Source organism: Labrus mixtus, chromosome 21 (genome assembly GCF_963584025.1).
Source record: "Labrus mixtus chromosome 21, fLabMix1.1, whole genome shotgun sequence".
NCBI lineage: Eukaryota > Metazoa > Chordata > Actinopteri > Labriformes > Labridae > Labrus > Labrus mixtus.
In genome coordinates this window covers 6,303,012-6,323,905 of record NC_083632.1, presented here as the reverse complement: position 1 = coordinate 6,323,905, position 20,894 = coordinate 6,303,012, and the positions used below count along the sequence as shown (strand labels likewise).

At 37.1% G+C, this 20,894-nt stretch overlaps 1 protein-coding gene and 2 non-coding genes across 3 annotated transcripts; all 3 read right to left on the bottom strand.

Annotated features, from left to right (window-relative positions):
• Window positions 1-7,854: 7,854 nt before the first annotated feature.
• On the bottom strand, window positions 7,855-7,969 carry LOC132956020 (U5 spliceosomal RNA). The gene has a single exon (XR_009665968.1). It is a non-coding gene; the product is annotated as a U5 spliceosomal RNA (small nuclear RNA).
• Window positions 7,970-9,224: 1,255 nt separating this feature from the next.
• Window positions 9,225-9,339, bottom strand: LOC132956032 (U5 spliceosomal RNA). Its single transcript, XR_009665979.1, has one exon. It is a non-coding gene; the product is annotated as a U5 spliceosomal RNA (small nuclear RNA).
• A 4,562-nt stretch (window positions 9,340-13,901) lies between these two features.
• On the bottom strand, window positions 13,902-20,470 carry LOC132955390 (alpha-N-acetylgalactosaminide alpha-2,6-sialyltransferase 1-like). Its single transcript, XM_061028237.1, has 9 exons — window positions 20,368-20,470; window positions 20,004-20,223; window positions 19,228-19,390; window positions 17,876-18,038; window positions 17,113-17,251; window positions 16,926-17,029; window positions 14,788-14,871; window positions 14,399-14,498; window positions 13,902-14,100 (listed from the first exon to the last, which is right to left on the bottom strand). The coding sequence occupies exons 1-9, from the start codon at window positions 20,466-20,468 to the stop codon at window positions 13,906-13,908; spliced, it is 1,269 nt and encodes a 422-aa protein (XP_060884220.1). The 5' UTR covers window positions 20,469-20,470; the 3' UTR covers window positions 13,902-13,905.
• Between the last annotated feature and the right edge of the window lie 424 nt (window positions 20,471-20,894).

Sequence of the window (20,894 nt, the reverse complement as noted above, 5' to 3'; positions counted from 1 at the left end):
GCCTCTTTTTTTAATAAACGTGCTTTCCACCTTCTTCACACATCATCGCTTCAACATAGCCAACAACATATTTTTTTTTTCTCCCCCACTTCCTTATCTCGAATAAATCGTGTAAATTACCTCAGACGTCACCTCACCATTTTTCTATCACAGCACAGGTACAAATAAACACTAAAACCTGGCGACTATTTCCCGACAAGGACGGTCGCCAACACAGTCGTTATTTCAAAAAAAGCAGCCATATTTAAACATTTAAACTAATAGAAATACAAAAATATACCCCCGCTAATCTTAAAGGGGACGTCGCTTCTTTTTTTTCTGTCCTTGTTAGGGGTAGCTGTCATCAGCCATCTTGCAAAAATCCTCATTTAAAAAAGAGAAGAGAAAAAAAAAATGGAGATATCCGTCGTGGAAAAGGAGAGCTGCTGCTTTTCGATAGTTATCAGCACAAAGTCCCGTTTTGAAGAAGTAAACCTCGGCCTTTTTTTCTTTTCTTCGTTCACTTGGTCCAAAGGGAGCCGTCGTGCTTTTCGACGTGGTTATTATTATTATTATTATTTTCGGTTTTTACTCCGGTCGGTGTGTCCGGTTTGAAACGGCTCCGTGGTTCATAAAAATCCAACACGGTTGTGAATAATAATTGGCCTTTTCTCTCCCCCCCCTCCTCTCTTCCGTTTCTTTCTCTGTCTCTATCGGTCAGGCTTTAGAGAGGAGGAATGCAGGCGAGCTGGACGAGTCCTAAAAATCTGCGTCAAGAACACAGTATTACTAGTGAACTTCCGGGAACGTTTTTCAAAATAAAATCGTGCTTACGTCACCCTTTCACGGATATGGCCTGCAAAATACGATGGAGCTATAACATTGTTCAGAATAGCAATGTAATGGCAATTTTCCATTTTTTTCCTTTGCTCCAATTATTGCCATTAATAATAACTTTGAATAATAATAACTTTATTTATATAGCACCTTTTAAAAACACAGGTTTACAAAGTGCTTTGACAAACAAGAACAAACTAAACCAAACACAGAAGAACATAAACAACAGCAAGAACATAACAAATGCAAAATACTAAAAATAATTAAATACAATTCAACAGAAGAGAACCCAAAGTGCACGATACGCAACAGACATATATAACCCGACCGTCACAAGAACCATGATAAGAACCCAGGCAACACAAGAACCATCATAAGAACCCAGGCAACACAAGAACCATTATAAGAACCCAGGTAACACAAGAACCATCATAAGAACCCAGGAAACAAAAGAACCATGATAAGAACCCAGGCAACACAAGAACCATCATAAGAACCCAGGGAACACAAGAACCATTATAAGAACCCAGGTAACACAAGAACCATCATAAGAACCCAGGAAACACAAGAACCATGATAAGAACCCAGGCAACACAAGAACCATCATAAGAACCCAGGTAACACAAGAACCATCATAAGAACCCAGGCAACACAAGAACCATGATAAGAACCCAGGAAACACAAGAACCATGATAAGAACCCAGGCAACACAAGAACCATGATAAGAACCCAGGTAACACAAGAACCATTATAAGAACCCAGGTAACACAAGAACCATTATAAGAATCATCGTAAGAACCCAGGCAACACAAGAACCATGATAAGAACCCAGGCAACACAAGAACCATGATAAGAACCCAGGAAACACAAGAACCATGATAAGAACCCAGGCAACACAAGAACCATCATAAGAACCCAGGCAACACAAGAACCATCATATGAACCCAGGTAACACAAGAACCATCATAAGAACCCAGGCAACACAAGAACCATCATAAGAACCCAGGTAACACAAGAACCATCATAAGAACCCAGGCAACACAAGAACCATTATAAGAACCCAGGTAACACAAGAACCATCGTAAGAACCCAGGTAACACAAGAACCATTATAAGAACCCAGGTAACACAAGAACCATGATAAGAACCATCGTAAGAACCCAGGTAACACAAGAACCATGATAAGAACCCAGGTAACACAAGAACCATAATAAGAACCATCGTAAGAACCCAGGTAACACAAGAACCATTATAAGAACCCAGGTAACACAAGAACCATCATAAGAACCATCGTAAGAACCCAGGTAACACAAGAACCATTATAAGAACCCAGGTAACACAAGAACCATGATAAGAACCCAGGTAACACAAGAACCATCATAAGAACCATTGTAAGAACCCAGGTAACACAAGAACCATTATAAGAACCCAGGTAACACAAGGACCATTATAAGAACCCAGGTAACACAAGAACCATTATAAGAACCATCGTAAGAACCCAGGTAACACAAGAACCATTATAAGAACCCAGGTAACACAAGAACCATCATAAGAACCCAGGCAACACAAGAACCATTATAAGAACCCAGGTAACACAAGAACCATCATAAGAACCCAGGTAACACAAGAACCATAATAAGAACCCAGGCAACACAAGAACCATGATAAGAACCCAGGTAACACAAGAACCATTATAAGAACCATCGTAAGAACCCAGGTAACACAAGAACCATCATAAGAACCCAGGTAACACAAGAACCATCATAAGAACCCAGGCAACACAAGAACCATTATAAGAACCATCGTAAGAACCCAGGTAACACAAGAACCATTATAAGAACCCAGGTAACACAAGAACCATCATAAGAACCCAGGCAACACAAGAACCATTATAAGAACCCAGGTAACACAAGAACCATCATAAGAACCCAGGTAACACAAGAACCATAATAAGAACCCAGGCAACACAAGAACCATGATAAGAACCCAGGTAACACAAGAACCATTATAAGAACCATCGTAAGAACCCAGGTAACACAAGAACCATCATAAGAACCCAGGTAACACAACAACCATCATAAGAACCCAGGTAACACAATAACCATTATAAGAACCCAGGCAACACAAGAACCATGATAAGAACCCAGGTAACACAAGAACCATTATAAGAACCATCGTAAGAACCCAGGTAACACAAGAACCATCATAAGAACCCAGGTAACACAAGAACCATCATAAGAACCCAGGCAACACAAGAACCATCATAAGAACCCAGGTAACACAAGAACCATTATAAGAACCCAGGTAACACAAGAACCATCATAAGAACCCAGGAAACACAAGAACCATGATAAGAACCCAGGTAACACAAGAACCATTATAAGAACCATCGTAAGAACCCAGGTAACACAAGAACCATCATAAGAACCCAGGCAACACAAGAACCATCATAAGAACCCAGGCAACACAAGAACCATCATAAGAACCATCGTAAGAACCCAGGTAACACAAGAACCATCATAAGAACCATCGTAAGAACCCAGGTAACACAAGAACCATCATAAGAACCCAGGTAACACAAGAACCATCATAAGAACCCAGGTAACACAAGAACCATTATAAGAACCCAGGAAACACAAGAACCATCATAAGAACCCAGGCAACACAAGAACCATTATAAGAACCATCGTAAGAACCCAGGTAACACAAGAACCATCATAAGAACCCAGGTAACACAAGAACCATCATAAGAACCCAGGCAACACAAGAACCATCATAAGAACCATCGTAAGAACCCAGGTAACACAAGAACCATCATAAGAACCATCGTAAGAACCCAGGTAACACAAGAACCATCATAAGAACCCAGGTAACACAAGAACCATCATAAGAACCCAGGTAACACAAGAACCATTATAAGAACCCAGGAAACACAAGAACCATCATAAGAACCCAGGCAACACAAGAACCATTATAAGAACCATCGTAAGAACCCAGGTAACACAAGAACCATCATAAGAACCCAGGTAACACAAGAACCCAACAACACGAGCTGAGACCAAGAGGACCAAAGATTTAAAAAGATGTAAGAAACTAAAAGAGATAAAAGCAAATAAAAAGATAACAGCAATAAGAAGGTAAGAGCAGTAAAAGAAATAGAAACAAGTGGTTAAAGGATAAAAAAAAAAAAAAACTATAATATTAATAAAAATAAAAAGTAAATATAAATATGAAACATAAATAGACAAAGTAAGTAAGATAAGAAATTACCAAGTTAAAACATAAGAGGAGTTAAGATAAGAGCATAAATACGAGATAAGAGCATAAATAAAAGAACAGTAAGAAGTAATACACAGGTAGGGGTGAAGTCTTACGCAGATGCAAACAATGATTTTCCAGCCGTTATTAAAGTTGAGTTGAAGGCTTATTGAAGTGACTTGATGGAGATATGAGAACAGTGCAGCGTAGCCAGTAGAATGAATGAATTGTAGTTGGTCTGAGTGCTGGTCTGAAACATGAATGCCGGTCTGGTGAGAACTGTCTGTGCTCCCCCTACCTTAGCCTTCCCTTTCCTGTCACCTGTGCCACTATATATACTCGCCCCTGAGCATTCAGTGTCCCTAGTGGAAAATAACATATTCAGATAAATCTAATTATACAACATGCCAACGATAAACACAAAATGGCTCCTACAAGCAATGTATATGATGTGTGGTATATGGGCTAAAAAGAAAGTTGAAGTGTACTTGTTAGCTATTGTGTTTTCAGTCCCCACGAAAATAAAAATAAAGGTTCCCGGTTTCCAGTTCCTGTGTTAAATGTTCATTTAGCCTAAGTTTAAGTCATTTAAGCGGTGCTCTCTCTATCTCTCTCTCTCTTTCCCTCACGGCTGCTCTTGGGTAAAAATATGATTAAAGATCTTTATTTTTATGGCTTGATACTCATTATTACTATCAATGATTAACCATAGTTAATAGTTAACAACCATAGTTCAAAATACTACTACTTCTCATAGGTCTATATCAGGTATGATGGTATCATGTCATTTTTTTGGTTTAAAACGAGTCTCATGTAGAAAAAGAAAACAATAACTGCATGAGGGGACAAATATGGCTTTTTTTTTATTTTGAAGCTGAAACAGAGAGCTTCCTGTATGATTCAGCCTGTATCTTGCTGACCTGATGCAGTTTCTCGGCAACATCATCCTCCCCCTCCCTCCTTCCGGATCAATGCTACGGCCGTCACGTGACCTGTCACACAACTGATGTGTGTCACGTTTTAACCGGGAGGAGCTGGGGGACGAACCGGGGGAGGAAGGGCAGGAAATCATATTTAAAGAGCTTACTGCATTTGTTAATGGCCTGGACACGCATGGCGGTCCTCTGGGGGCATTACTGCATATCTGCATGTGAGTGTGTGAGTGTGTGAGTGTGTGAGTGTGTGTGTGTGTACATGTGTGAGTTTGCATGCCGGTTTAGCAGGAAAATATTACTATAATTTGTAATATCACCTCAGAGACAGAAGCTGCAGCGATGAGACTTTAGGCCAGGGTTCAAGTGACTTTATGGTCACAATGTGTAATTCTGATTAAAGTGAATAAAAAACTGAATAGAAGAAGTATGACATTACAAGATCGCAGTGATTGAGTAAGCATAAAGATGGTAATTTTGAATTGAAGTGGAAGTAAAAATACTTCAGCTAAAAACTACATTAAAACTCTTTGCTGCTCAAGGATCTAGTGATATCAAGTTGTTTATCATATGACGAGAATTTGTACAGTTTTTATAAAATAATGTGCAACATAATTTCCAAACCACAAAATTATTAAAGAATGTAATTAAAATAGTTAAACAATAAAGAAAAAGATCCTCATATGTGACAAGCACGGATTGTAAAACCATTAAATATAGCTACAAATAATGTGACTTTAAGGATTATTAGAGTCGTGCCCATTAATCTACTTTCATGAATTAATTGAATGATCAGTAATCAGCAAATTTTCTCATGTTTAGTATGCTAACATCACAAACACACAACCCCCTCTTATATCGATATATATATATATAATATATCACTCTATATAAAACAATGAAAAGGATGGTACAGTTAAAGTTACTCAAAATTGTTACTTTGCCTCTGGAGTTAATGTTTTTATACTTTTGAGTCCCGATGAAGGTCACATGCCATGGAAGTCTCTAACTGAATCAAATCAACCAACCAATCATCCTAACTTGACTGGTTGGATTACAGATTTACTGACCACTAGGTGGCAGTGTGTGAATGTAAAATGGTTGTTCTTCTTCCACTGGGACTCCACAGGGTTTCTGTCTGTCATCCCCTTTGTACATTTTGTCGCAGCAATCACAGTAAACAGACAGATTCATACATTTGCTGATGACGCTGTTGTTGTCAGCCTTCTTGGCGGGGGGAGGGGGGGGGTTGTGTATTGAACCTCATGTCGATGCTACCTCTAAGCAGGTTCAGCAAAGACTGTGCTTAAATGTTTTAATGTTTCTTCTGAAATGATGACTCTCTTTTATAAAACTTTTATTGAATCCTTTTTATATATATTTTTTTTTTCTCGCTGCATGGTGTGGAAGCCTGGACTTAACTAATAAGAACAAACTTGCGAGGCTTGTAAAAACAAGTCAAAAAGAAATATCAGGGAGGTGTCAGACTGGGCTTCTGATCATTTATAACCAGCAGGTCCTGAGAAGAGCGAAAACTAGAGTGGTCTGCTCAAATCCCCCTCTTCACAGTGAGTTTGAGCTTTTACCCTCAGGTTGTCGTTTTAGAGCTCCTGTGAGAAAAACTTAAAGACTCCAGGTCTCATTTGTCCCTGTTGCAATTCATATATTAAATAGACACTAGCCCTTTGGTTGATCTGTTGCACTTTAACTGCACATTTGCACACCTCAACTTTGCACTTTAATAACTTGGTAGGAATTCCCATTTTGGTTTGAGCGTTTGACTGATTTTATTGTTGTGTTTTGTATTTTGTTGCCATGTCTAATTTTTTAAAACTTTATTTTAATTTAGATTTTACGGTCATGTTGTCCTTCTGTGTGTTGTCCTCTGTGTGCTCCTGCTGCAAAACAAATTTACTGCACTGAAATACTGCCCTTATTATTACTTCACTGTCTGACTGATGAAGTTACAGGATACATTCAAATCAACATTTTTTGCAAACAAAACAGAGAATATGTGCAAGTAAATCTAAAAAATATATATTACTGATAGGAGGTAGAATGATAATAAAGGCTGATCGATTATAGCAAAAAATAATTTTCTCAATTATTTCGATTGATATTTCGATTATTAAACAAGATTACTCGTTGATTTGACAACTTCTGCATCACATGCAGATACTGAACTTAAACACTCAACACTTTAACATTCTGAACATTTTGAAAAACAAGCAATAAATGTAAATAAAAAGGTACAAAATTATTAAAAAAAATAATATATCATTATAATAAATCAATGAAAATAGATGAACTATGTTTTTTAGATAGTGGTGATGTACTCTTGTGGCCAAAAAATAAAAACAAATACTTTGAAACATTTAACACACGACAAAGCCTTTTAACAAAACGATCATTAACGGAGCACGTTAATGCATGAAGCAGTTATCATTTAATCAGGTTAATCTTGTTTTCATGAAGTTTGCGAGTTTAAATCACAATTGAAATTGAAACACGATTCAAGTACCAGCCCTAATGGTGTTATTTGGATGTTTATCCATATTGTTAAGTCAATTTCAATGCAGAGGACGAAGTAAGATTTACATTTGACTGCTCATCCTTAACAATAACTGGATTTATTTGTAATTATTTCAAGATTTGATCTCTAATTGGTAAGTAAAGGTTACATTACAGGAGAATACATTTGACAGAATAACCCATAATAACCTTTTTCAGTAGTCTAGAAGAAGTAGTTGCACCCCTTTGAGTCAACATATTAACAGTTTATTCGCAGCACATTTGTTATATAGTATTGTGAGATATACTGTATTCTTTTACTTTCAACAAAGATAGGAAGCCCCACACTAGGCAGGGCATCAAAAAATTAGTTAAAACTCTTATTGTTCCTCTCCACGGAAATCTTTAGTAAAAGGCGAAAGATTTATACGATCTGAAGAGAAACAAGAGTGATCTGACTGCTGTTGGCTCCGGGGGCCAGGTCATTGACGGAGACATACATTTGACTGACGGTTTACTTTTACATGTACTTATACGAACTCAGAATCACGCAATACTGAATAACGAACACATAGAAACGGCACCGCGGTCTTTTTGTGTGGAAAATCAAACAATTAATCAACATTAGTGAGACATTCGTGCTAGCGCAATGCATGACGGGAGTCCACGTGACTTCCGGGTAATCTGGGACTAAAATGTAATTCAAACTGGCTATCACGTTATTTAAAGAGGATAAATGTCATCCCACGTAAAAAAAAAAAAAAAAAAAAAAAAGTCAAGACTGTGCTGAAGACAGCCGAGTTGAGTATTTATTTTTTAAATAAAGTTTTATTCAGATCGAGGAAGACCCACTCCTCTCTGCCCACACACAAACACGAACACACACACACACACACACTATCTTTCTCTGTCTCTGATTCTGACGTTCAAATTAATTTTTGTTCAATTCCACTTAATTAATAAGTCATTTTAATTTGGTAAAAACAGACAACTGACAATAAAAAGGTATAAAGAAGTCGTAAACCGCGACTGGCGATATAGTATTTTAAGTACTGCTTGAAAATAACAATTCAACTCAGTTACACTATAATATAATATAATATAATATAATATAATATAATATAATATAATATAATATAATATAATGTAATATAATACAATACAATATAATAGAATAGAATTACTTTATTGATCCCAAACTGGGAAATTGTGGCGTTACAGCAGCAGGTTATCCAAACACACAATCTTAGCAAATCTAAACACAATATAATATTAAATACAAAGTAAATAAGCACTAAAAATATCAAAACTACGAATGTGAATATATACAACCAGGATTTAACTAAGCATTACTAGTCTTAAATATGAAAGATTAAATGTAAATGTGCAAAAACAGAGTCGTAAATGGACAGTGTTGACATAAGTTAAAGTGCATGAGTGTTGACATGTTATCAGCAGAAACTATTCAATATAACGGCGAGTAGACAGACAAATGAAGTGAACATGAGTGCAGGGATAATTTGTAAATTTAACATGTGCAGAACAGATTACAGTAAGTAATCTTAATTTTAATACACGAAAAGCTACGGGGTCCCTTATGGTCCAGAAAGTCAAACTTCAGCACAGAATATGTTGAAGCGAAAACATTACGGAAAGTGATGATAGTCAAACACTGTTAGGTGGTAAATTTTATTTCACAATAAAGGGAAGCCCCGCACAAGGCAGGGCATCAAAAAATTAGGTAAAACTCTTATTGTTCCTCTCCACGGAAATCTTTAGTAAAAGGCGAAAGATTTATACGATCTGAAGAGAAACAAGAGTGATCTGAAGTTCTACTAGTACAGGGCCGAGGTCTTAAACGTATTGGACACCTATTTCACTGCCGGTGACGATATTACATGAAACGTGAAAAAAACCCAAAACAAAGTAAAACCGTATATAAAAAATAATGTAATAATAACAAAGTAAAAGACATAAAACGGCACTGGTGGCTTTTAACTCTGTACCACATAACTGCTGTACTTTTAAACGCAACGTTGATTCTGTTCTCCCGCCGTGACGCAAAGCATGCTGGGATTGATGGACACCATCTTTGAGTGATTTTTAAGTTTCCGCTTTTATTTTCGTTTGCGGTTTATATTAAATGAATCCACTCTGCGTGACAGTGTGACGATAAACATGTGGACTGCACTGCCCCGTTGAAAGCCCTTTAATATTTATTTAATTGGAATGATAGTCGTATTATCTCTAAATATATGAGGCAGAACGACGACTCCGTGTGGTGGCAGCATAGACAGACTGTAAATAATAAAACCCCAAATAACCTTTTTTATTTTACTATATATACAAATATAACACGGGGGAGCTTAATTCAAACAAGGAAAACTACAGAAACATCTTTGAGGAAGGTGGAATACGTTGTTCACTTTGTTTGCCTTCATGAGCTACAACCAATCCAAACAGATATCACAGATATGAAATCAAAACTGTCAAAAATTAAGTGAATTTATTAACTTAATTATAAATAACTGAATAATATTATACAAGGCGTTCAAAAACTATACACTTCGAGCAGGTCACGACGATTATAGTATGTATTGAAGACACTCACCTGTAAGTGTTGATTAGTCCACATCAGGGACGGGCAACTTTAGTCACAGCAAGGGCCACATTCATTTAATTCTCACAGCCAGAGGGCCAAATTGTAGGATACAAAAACATTTACAATCAATTATGTCTCAAATTTAACTCAAACTATACCAGTGATCAAATATTATTATGGACATATTTCTGGTTTTCATGATTTCATGGCATATTTTGTCATGTTTTCTTCATGTGTCTAATTAATTGATATGTACAAATTGACCTGAGGGCCACGTTGAGGGTTGGTGGGGGCCGCATGTGGCAGTCTGCCTGAAACTTCTAGACATTTTCAGGAGTGCATGTACATGAATGAAAACAGCTTAAGATTCTGCATCTGGAACAAACAGAAACATAGGAAAATGTGGAATTAAGTGCAGTTTATTAATTTTTCGGTATTGAGGCATATTCCTAGAAAAGCACAAGTAGTTCAAAACCATGTAATACAATACAAAACTATAAAATACAAAACAAAGCACCTGATTGTCCCTGAAGGAAAATGTTGTGTTGGACAAATGTAAAGCATGGGAGGCTAAATGACGCATCTTCTATTGAGCTGAAAGCCATGATTTGAATGTTCAAACTAGATAACCCCAACAAACCACCGCTGCATCATGTTTGTAGCATCCAGACCAATTTGCATTTTGATATTCGATAGATCCAGAAATACTGTCGATTTCTACACAACAATTAGCTTCTTACCCGTCTTGTAACGCTGGTATTTTACAAGTGAGCTTTTTATTCAGGCAATGCACCTTCCCTTTTCAATGGTTTCACATAAAACAGCTCCCTTCTGAATGTTTATTAAAAACCGACATTTTTTCCACTCATATGTCTGTAATATTTTTTTAAGAGGAGTCCTTCATAGCCCATAAAAAATCTAAACATTAACTCTTAAATACAGAAAATGAAAGCACAGAGGAAACATTTAAGCTAACATCCCACACACATAAAAAAAAAAAAAGACATTAACATGCATCATTCTCATAATGTGCTCCACAGCAGGTGTTATGCACAGGCACTAATGGAAACACATCGTTCCAACCTTACACATTTATACAAAACACCATATTCCAACTTCACATCTTGTTATAGAGATTTCAGAAATCATCTAAAGAAAGTCAGCATGTTTGGGGAACCAATTGTAATAACAGCAACACTTCTCCACATTTAGCTCAAAACATTTTCTGAAAATTGTCGTGAATTTGTAGAAGTCCCTTTTTAATCACATTTAGAGCAATATTTGTGAACTTTGTCGTATTTGTTTTTGTGTTTGAAACAAATTAAAGATAATTTCAGGCAAAATAAAATGCTAAATCACACATATAAATGTTAAATCATATCTAAATATTAACTATGAATGTCACGATTCTTAATAGTTATCTAAGACTCGTAATTAGCTATTTTAGTTTTAATTCTTAATATTTATGGGATTATAAATATCTAGAATTAAGAGTAAATATTAGGAGTCATAGCTAAATATCTGGAGTCTTAGTTAAATATTTAGGATGGTTATATCTAGAGCCCGACTGATTAATTGGCCAGCCAACAATATCGGCCGATATAAGCGCATTAAGTGAGCTTGTTACTGATTATTTTTTCATTATCAATATCAGTATCGCCCCGAAAAACACACATCGGTTGGGAAAAAGGTTGATGTATGATTTTAGTGTGCTCAACTTTACAATCGGCGCCCCAAAGCAGGCGTGCTGAAAATAAAATAAAACTTCATAATCACAGAAATAATGATCAAAATAATGTGAAATATCCCCAAAGAAAAACGTCCCTTTAAATTCAGAGTGGACATTTAGCATAGCCATATTGACTTGATCTAAATGGAGCCTCTGCATAAATCCTTGATAATCATCCTGCTTTGACTCATTTTCTTAGGAGAGCAAAAATCTCCTATTTCCCCGTACGTATATGTGGTGTATGTTATGTTATCCTGATGGTACATGTTCTCTTATATCTATATCCTGATGGTACATGATCTCTTATCTATATCCTGATGGTACATGTTCTCTCTTATCTATATCCTGATGGTACATGTTCTCTTTTATCTATATCCTGATGGTACATGTTCTCTTATATCTATATCCTGATGGTACATGTTCTCTTATCTATATCCTGATGGTACATGTTCTCTTTTATCTATATCCTGATGGTACATGTTCTTTTTTATCTATATCCTGATGGTACATGTTCTCTTATCTATATCCTGATGGTACATGTTCTCTTTTATCTATATCCTGATGGTACATGTTCTCTTATATCTATATCCTGATGGTACATGTTCTCTTATCTATATCCTGATGGTACATGTTCTCTTATCTATATCCTGATGGTACATGTTCTCTTTTATCTATATCCTGATGGTACATGTTCTCTTATCTATATCCTGATGGTACATGTTCTCTTTTATCTATATCCTGATGGTACATGTTCTCTTTTATCTATATCCTGATGGTACATGTTCTCTTTTATCTATATCCTGATGGTACATGTTGTCTTTTATCTATATCCTGATGGTACATGTTCTTTTTTATCTATATCCTGATGGTACATGTTCTTTTTTATCTATATCCTGATGGTACATGTTCTCTTTTATCTATATCCTGATGGTACATGTTCTCTTTTATCTATATCCTGATGGTACATGTTCTCTTTTATCTATATCCTGATGGTACATGTTCTCTTTTATCTATATCCTGATGGTACATGTTCTCTTTTATCTATATCCTGATGGTACATGTTCTCTTTTATCTATATCCTGATGGTACATGTTCTCTTTTATCTATATCCTGATGGTACATGTTCTCTTTTATCTATATCCTGATGGTACATGTTCTCTTTTATCTATATCCTGATGGTACATGTTATTTTTTATCTATATCCTGATGGTACCTGTTCTCTTTTATCTATATCCTGATGGTACATGTTCTCTTTTATCTATATCCTGATGGTACATGTTCTCTTATCTATATCCTGATGGTACCTGTTCTCTTTTATCTATATCCTGATGGTACATGTTCTTTTTTATCTATATCCTGATGGTACATGTTCTCTTTTATCTATATCCTGATGGTACATGTTCTCTTATCTATATCCTGATGGTACATGTTCTCTTATCTATATCCTGATGGTACATGTTCTTTTTTATCTATATCCTGATGGTACATGTTCTTTTTTTTATCTATATCCTGATGGTACATGTTCTTTTTTATCTATATCCTGATGGTACATGTTCTCTTTTATCTATATCCTGATGGTACATGTTCTTTTTTTTATCTATATCCTGATGGTACATGTTCTCTTATCTATATCCTGATGGTACATGTTCTTTTTTATCTATATCCTGATGGTACATGTTCTTTTTTTTATCTATATCCTGATGGTACATGTTCTCTTATATCTATATCCTGATGGTACATGTTCTTTTTTATCTATATCCTGATGGTACATGTTCTCTTTTATCTATATCCTGATGGTACATGTTCTCTTTTATCTATATCCTGATGGTACATGTTCTCTTTTATCTATATCCTGATGGTACATGTTCTTTTTTTTTATCTATATCCTGATGGTACATGTTGTCTTTTATCTATATCCTGATGGTACATGTTCTTTTTTATCTATATCCTGATGGTACATGTTCATGTTCTCTTTTATCTCTTTTAATTATATATATTTTTTCTTCTTCTTTCTTTTTTGTCAGTGTGTTGATTCTCAAAGTATCTAGATCGGTTTTGCTATGCAATCCCCGTTCCTGAGTCCGGTCTTTGGTAAAGCCTCATTATTTTGGTGTCATGAAGTTTTTTCCATTCATTCTTCTCCAATATATAGTCATGGTTGATAAAGAAAATGACATTTGTTTTAACACTGTTCTCAAAGTAGTAGTTGTTGTATTTCTTAAAGTCCTCCGTAATGAATCCGTACGCGCTCACCTGAAAGTGACAAATCACAGAAGAGGGGAAATGGATTAAAACTTCAGGGTTTGTTCAAAGCTTGTTTTTCTAATTATCATACATTGTACCTGGTGACTAATACCAACAAAGAATTCATGGTTTTTACAGGAGTAGTTTGGGACAATTAAGAAATCAGTGCATGTGGACAAGAAATAGTCCCTTATAACTAACAGCAAAAGATTGTTTAACTCCTTATAATGTAAATGTCACGTTTATAAAGGGTTAAGATACCTGTAAGTGGCATTTGGAAAAGTTGATGTAGGAAAAGGTAACTTACAATGTCACATGTGTGCAGAGCCAAGAAGAGAGTAAATGCCCCGTTGGTCGGTCTGACCAACGGCCAGTACCTGGCGTTCACATTTTTAGACTTTAAGAACCTGTAGGCAATCAACAGTTTGGCAATAATGAACACAAACATGACAAAAAAATGAAATAGCAAGTAGCAAATGACCAGATAAACTTATTTGGAATACGCTGGCAACTTCATTACTTAGTAACTATAAATATAAATGCCATTTTTTATGATATTAAACCGTTTATAATCATTAAAGCTTATTTCATCTTGTTCAGTTCAACATTTATTTTAAATCAGCTCCCGTCTTTATAGTTCTAAACTAAAAGGGGGGGGGGGGGGGGGGGTCTGTGAAAATATGAAGGTAGGCCAACCTGTTTCGTATGTATCTGAGGAAATCCGGGTGCAGAACATAAAAGCGACTCTCCTCAAACGGTTCGCTGTAGAACGTCCATGGCCTTGAGGGTTTGAATAAGGGAGAGGTAAAAAAAAAAAAACATTTCTAACATGAGACATCACACTGTTGGTTATTTCCTGTATCTGACTCTGTGACTACTGCCAAAAACCAATAAAGAAATGAGCTTTAGAAACCAAAACTGTATTTTTGAGTTTATGTGTAATATTGTTAAATTGAGGTTTTGATATAATAACAGACTTCAGCGATGAAAGAGGACTCTGCTGGTTCTTGTCCGTACAGAGGCATTAATACTCTTGGTAGACTGAGTCCAACAGGATAATGAAAGCCTTTTTGTTACTTTGTTTTCTGTATGACTCAGTAGTTAATCTGCTGCTCTAGTTGCCGTCAGCAGGGGTTAAGATGCCGGTGGATGGCGGCCTCGTCACCGCACTGCAATACAAAGTTTTGACTGAAAGAGTCAGTGAAAAGACTAAAGAGTTCCAACCAAGTAATTTCATTATTTGTAAGGCAGGTCCTCCACATAGACCGTTTAAAACATGAACGTGGTCTCTGTGATGTCACCCATTGGTTTTTGAAGAGGCGTGATGAAGCCCCACAGTTCATATTGGAAATGCTGACTCTACTTAACTTTTTGTATAGGTAGTAATCAACAGATAGGGCACCTGCCTTTCTGGTAAATCTTCCACACCTAAAATGAGCTAAAACGCAGGTATTACAAAAAAAAAAATCATAATCCTTTACAGTTTGAACCACTAAAGAATCATCTTTGTAGACCAAAACTGTTTTTTTACTGGGTTGTAAACGTTCATTTTATCTTGGGTATTAATAGGGACAACTTGGCTTTTTGAGCCCGCCTCTAGTGGACACTCGAGGAACTGCAGGTTTCTTGCACTTGTGCTTTGGCTTCCATTTTTAACACCCGACTTTGCTGCTTGGTCCCGAGTCTATTCAGTGAAAATATGGACACAAAAATGACGAGAGCTAATTAAGCCTGCCTCCTCAATGTTAATAGATCGTACATGGGTCACCTATAAAATTAAAATACATTTTACTCAAACACGGTTTCTGTCATTAATTATTTGGTGCTCTAAATTAGGTATCAAACACCATGACCATGGCTGTGTCCCAATCCACATACCAATGTACTGCCTCCTAAATACTCAGACAGTATATACACTGCATAATAACCCGACTGTGCAGTTAGCAACACTCTAAACTATGGATAATGTGACGTACTCCAGGTCCGAGCTAGGTTTACGGGTGAGCGTATTGCATCATTTCCTGTTCTGTTCTCCTCTGTACTGTGTTACTGTGTACCTACTCTTATCTTAGCTTAGCAGTTAGCTTTACAATGGCTTCTTTTTCTGTCTCTGATGTTAAGTTACTCCTCGTCCTCCTTTAGTGATAATGATACATGTAAGAAATGTCGTTTATTTTTAGCTTTGGAGGCGAGGGTGTCTGAGTTAGAGAGACGGCTCCGCACCATTGAGTCAGGGTCATCGTATGCAGCAGTAGTTAGCCAGCCACCTGTAGCCGGTGCGGGCCGACATAGCTTGGCTTCCCCCCTGGTAGCTCCCGAGCAGCCGGGAGGCGGTGGCTGGGTTACTGTCCGAGGGAAGCATAGTCGAAAATCGAAGCACACTGTTCCCCACCAACCACTTCACGTTTCAAACAAATTTTCCCCACTCAGCAACACAAACTGGTGCTGGTGTAGACCAGCTCTTAGTTATGCTGCTATAGGCTTAGACTACCGGGGGAACTGGCACCTTGAGCTTCTCTCTCTCTCTCTCTCTCTCTCTCTCTCTCTGTGCATATACAGTACATCATATTACTGCATCTATCTGTAAATCTCAGTCACTAACCACCTACTTTCCTGGGAGCTCTTGAGCTCTCTTAGGCTCCTCGAGATCATTGGTTGACGGCCTGCCAGAACAACCCTTTGACTGAAAGAGTCAGTGAAAGGACTCATGTGTTCCACCCAACTACTTTTAATATTGTACTTCCTTAAGTACATTCCTCGTTAATGAAAAGTTTTACTAAGCAGGGTGGAAGTTAATTATTGACATTGATCAAATACAAATAGTTTATATTCACCGATGGTTGCGAAATATGCCAGAAGCAACCCTCTGTCTTTTGAGAAGAGCTGTGAGCCAATAATAATCCCTCAATCCCTCAGGAATCATCACGTATTTTATTCCCTACAAATGCAGAAGGGAGACTGATGAGTGCACGGGGTAGAAAACATTACAATATTACACTATTCTTATAGCAGTTTGATTACCTCATCAGAAGGGGCACCTGCGTAGCCGTACTTCTTCAACAAATGGCTTGATGCAGTGATGGAGTGGGCCGTGTGGACATATACATCAGTTCTGTTTCCTACATCCTCCTCATGACCTTTAATGACCGCACCATTCATCCTGCCACACAGAAACATTCAAATGAAAAAGTGCCAATGTTATACTGATTTCTAGTTTTATATTGTCATTATATAAATCATGCAAAGCTACTGCAGAGGTTTTTACGATAAAAAAAACACCTCTTCATCTTACACCGGTGTCTGAAAACCCTCGGTTAAGCCTCTGTTTGACACAGGTCATTTCAGGTACTGTCCATTTAGTCATTTCTAATATACATACAACCTAAAATAATGTAGCTTACATATTGAATATTAAATGTACCTAATATCACCGTATACAAGTCAGTGTTGTATATTTGTTGCATGTTATGGCATGTAAAAAAAACATTTTGCATGTAAACATCGAACATATGACAAACAAAAAGCTTAGTAAACACAAAATGATATCCCATTATAGAAATATTGATCTAGCAATTGCAACATTCATTGCAGGTAATGATTTTTTTTCTTCTGAAATATGTAACCTTAGTCGAATGTAAAACGAAAAATTCAAAATCACAAGGTTTAATGTTTAAAATTCCTTCCATGAAAAGATTGTTAAAGCGGTTTGAAACCATTCATACCCAGAAACACAGGTCCCGACAAGAACAAGAACCCTAGATATTGTTCTATCCTTTTATCTTACCGGATAACATAATCGTGACTATTGATCTCTTTCCCCATCTTAGAGCCATTGAGGATCCCTGCTGTGCCCACCACAGCACATCTCACACACCCATTGCTCCCAGGCTTTGGAGGGAATAGTGGCTCATTTGGCTTTGGGATCAACTTCACTGCCTCCATTACATCTGCAAAAAAATAAAATAAATAAAAAACATGCAAAATACAAACACCTTAATCATACAGCTCATAAGAACATTTTTTCTGCATGGAAAACTGAGTAGCATAATGCTAATAACCTCCCTGGAATTTTCAACAATTGTTAGCTTTTCTGACACGAAATACTTGATTCTGATTGGACAGTTAGGCATTGCAACAATCTGATCTATACCTCAATAGCTGACGGTTGCTAACAGATCTTTGCTATGGAATGTGGCTCTAATCAAAGACTCTGGGCGACTGACTGACAGAAATCCACACATCAAGTCAATGAGAGGTCCTACATCTTGGTCATCATTTTCCTCAAAGTTTAGTTTAGAAAGAGAAATATTTTAGTTCCGGGAGGAGCTATTTCTTTGATATGCCAGGTGACCAAAATCCATACACGCTGCTGAGGCCAACGGCAGTCTCAGATAGAAAGGAGGGGTCGAAGAGGACAAGGCTGGAAAGTCAAATTCTTTGTCAAAATAACAGTGATGATGGGTGAGGTGATCCAACTGTATTACGAACAATACAACTTACAATAAAACGTTCAATAATTCAGCCAAAAACTCATTTGACTTTTTGGATTCATCAACAAAAGTAACCTATGTCTATATAAGAATGTTTGAATCACATCTCTTATAGGCCTAATTATTTGAACTAGACATGTATGAATCTGTATGAAGGGTTGTCCAGTGAGGAAGAATACTTCAAATAGTCTAAGCCACAATGTTGGTTAAGTATTTGTAAAGAGAGGGAAGAGTGGTTTGTTAAGGTGCAGAAAATAAGAGTCAAGTATCCAGATCAAGTAGCCTACATTTAGCCAACAACCACACATAATACATTGATGAAAAACAGGGTTAAAACAAACGGTATTTGTCTCACATGGGTGTGTGTATGCGTCAAGCAATGATTTAGCCGTTCTGCTGGTCTAGCAGGAAATGGCAGCAAATTAATTAAATACTTGGCAATTAATAGAAAAGGTGTGTAACTTGTTCCTTGGTGTTTCTGTAAGTGGGCATGTAAAAAGAAAAAAAAAATGTTCTCCACTCCTCCTTTTGAATAAGCTGGATCAGATAAGTGTTAGATCAGTGTTTACATGAAGTATTTTTTATTCTGACTTGGCTTTTATCCTGATTATTTCTAATGTTTAACATTAACTACACAGACACTTACCTTTGTACTTGTGTCCCATGAAACCAAAAGGGTTGTTAAAATGTGACAGCCTGTTCCACTCGCTCATGTTGACGTTGTCCTTATGCATATACAGACGTATGTTAGGGAGGAAAGCCGCCTTGAAGCCTTCATCCTCGGAGTTTCGCAGAGACTGGGCACAAGTCTGAGAATGGAGAATAAATGATTCATTTATTAAACTTAAAAAGGTGCACTATGTAGATTTTAAAGTTGGAGAAGTGAAACAATTCTATCCTTTATTTTCTGAACTAAAAACACAAAATGTATTCAAAGGAAGAACAGGTCCCTTGAACACTGTTTGGAGGTAAAAAGCTACCAGGAGAGTTACGCTTTACGCTTTCACTGTTGAGACCGCCCGCCCCCCCATAACTTCTCACATAGCATTTTATCTTCAAACAGTGTTACAGGGACAACATTTTCCTCCGAGGACAGTTTGTGTATAGAGTTATGAACATATACCACAGAATCTGTACACTTCTCCAACTTTCACATTTCTCTACCAAAACTCCCCCAGTGCACCTTTAAAAAAAAAAATAAGGAACATTGATTGTGATAAAGCTGAATCAATTGCTGTATTGAAGTCCCCGAAAAGACATAAAAAAATAAAAATAAGACCAGTAAGCAAACAGAAACACATGCAAGTCACACCGAAGCTCCTGAGCACCATGGCTTTTTTAGCTCGAACTAAAGAAGTACCCACTCCCACAGTGTGAAAACATTTATATTTACTCAGTCCTTTCTAGTACCAACATGCTTACTCGCGGTCTGGGTGGGGCATCCTGGTTATAAACATCTTCAAAATCCCATATTGGAAGCTTCTCGTAGGAACTTATGTTCAGTGGAGGCATGGGAGTCTCGCCCTTTGTAGAATGTGTTGTTTTAACCACATCAGGTGGTGAAGTCGAGTTTGCTTTTTTATCCCAGAACTCAAAGTCACCGTCAACAAAAACGCTTCTGTATCCCACCAAAGTAGACGGGCTGAGTTGGACATTTTAGACAAGAGCAATATTCAAGAAGACACACTTGAGTAAAAAAAAAACAGTTGTGCGTTTTCCGACAGAATCAACAACAAGAAGTAACAGACAAAAAAATTAATCTGGAATGAATATGAACACAACATACCTGATGCTTTCTGAGAAAAATCCAAAAGAAACAAGTAACATTAAAAGCACAAGTACGGTTACACACACCAACGAAAAGATCCTGTAAGTACGGCGCGCCATCCCTGACAGCCACAGGAAAGATGTCCAATTAGCTCAGGTGCGAAGTTTACAGTTTTGTTTGCCTCCCGGATGCTATGGGCACAAAGCCGCACCTCGCGTGCACTAGTGAAAACATCCCATCCCAACAATGTCTGTGACAGGTGTCGCCAGGTGTCGCCCAGAGTGATTGTGATGCAAAACACATAAAAATGGACAAACGATTGTCATTAATAGAAAGAGGGTGTTAAAAACAAACGTTGTCAACACTGCCTTGCGGAAGAGGCCAGTGATCCTCTCATTAGTGTTGTAGTGGTCGGAGTTAACCCAAATGATGCGAATGAGACTGACAATGTGACACAGCTTAGGAGTAACTTGGTCAAGCTTGAGCTTGGCAAACTCTTCAAAGGGCTCCTTCAGTATGGACAGGTCGATCAGGTTTGATTTAGC

Coding starts and splice junctions, on each gene's coding strand:
- LOC132955390 (XM_061028237.1), bottom strand. CDS start 20,468: ATGGCGCGCCGTACTTACAGGATCTTTTCGTTGGTGTGTGTAACCGTA. Junction 20,224..20,367: donor TTTTTCTCAGAAAGCATCAG/GTATGTTGTGTT, acceptor TGTCCAACTCAG/CCCGTCTACTTTGGTGGGAT. Junction 14,499..14,787: donor CTCAGATACATACGAAACAG/GTTGGCCTACCT, acceptor GATTGCCTACAG/GTTCTTAAAGTCTAAAAATG.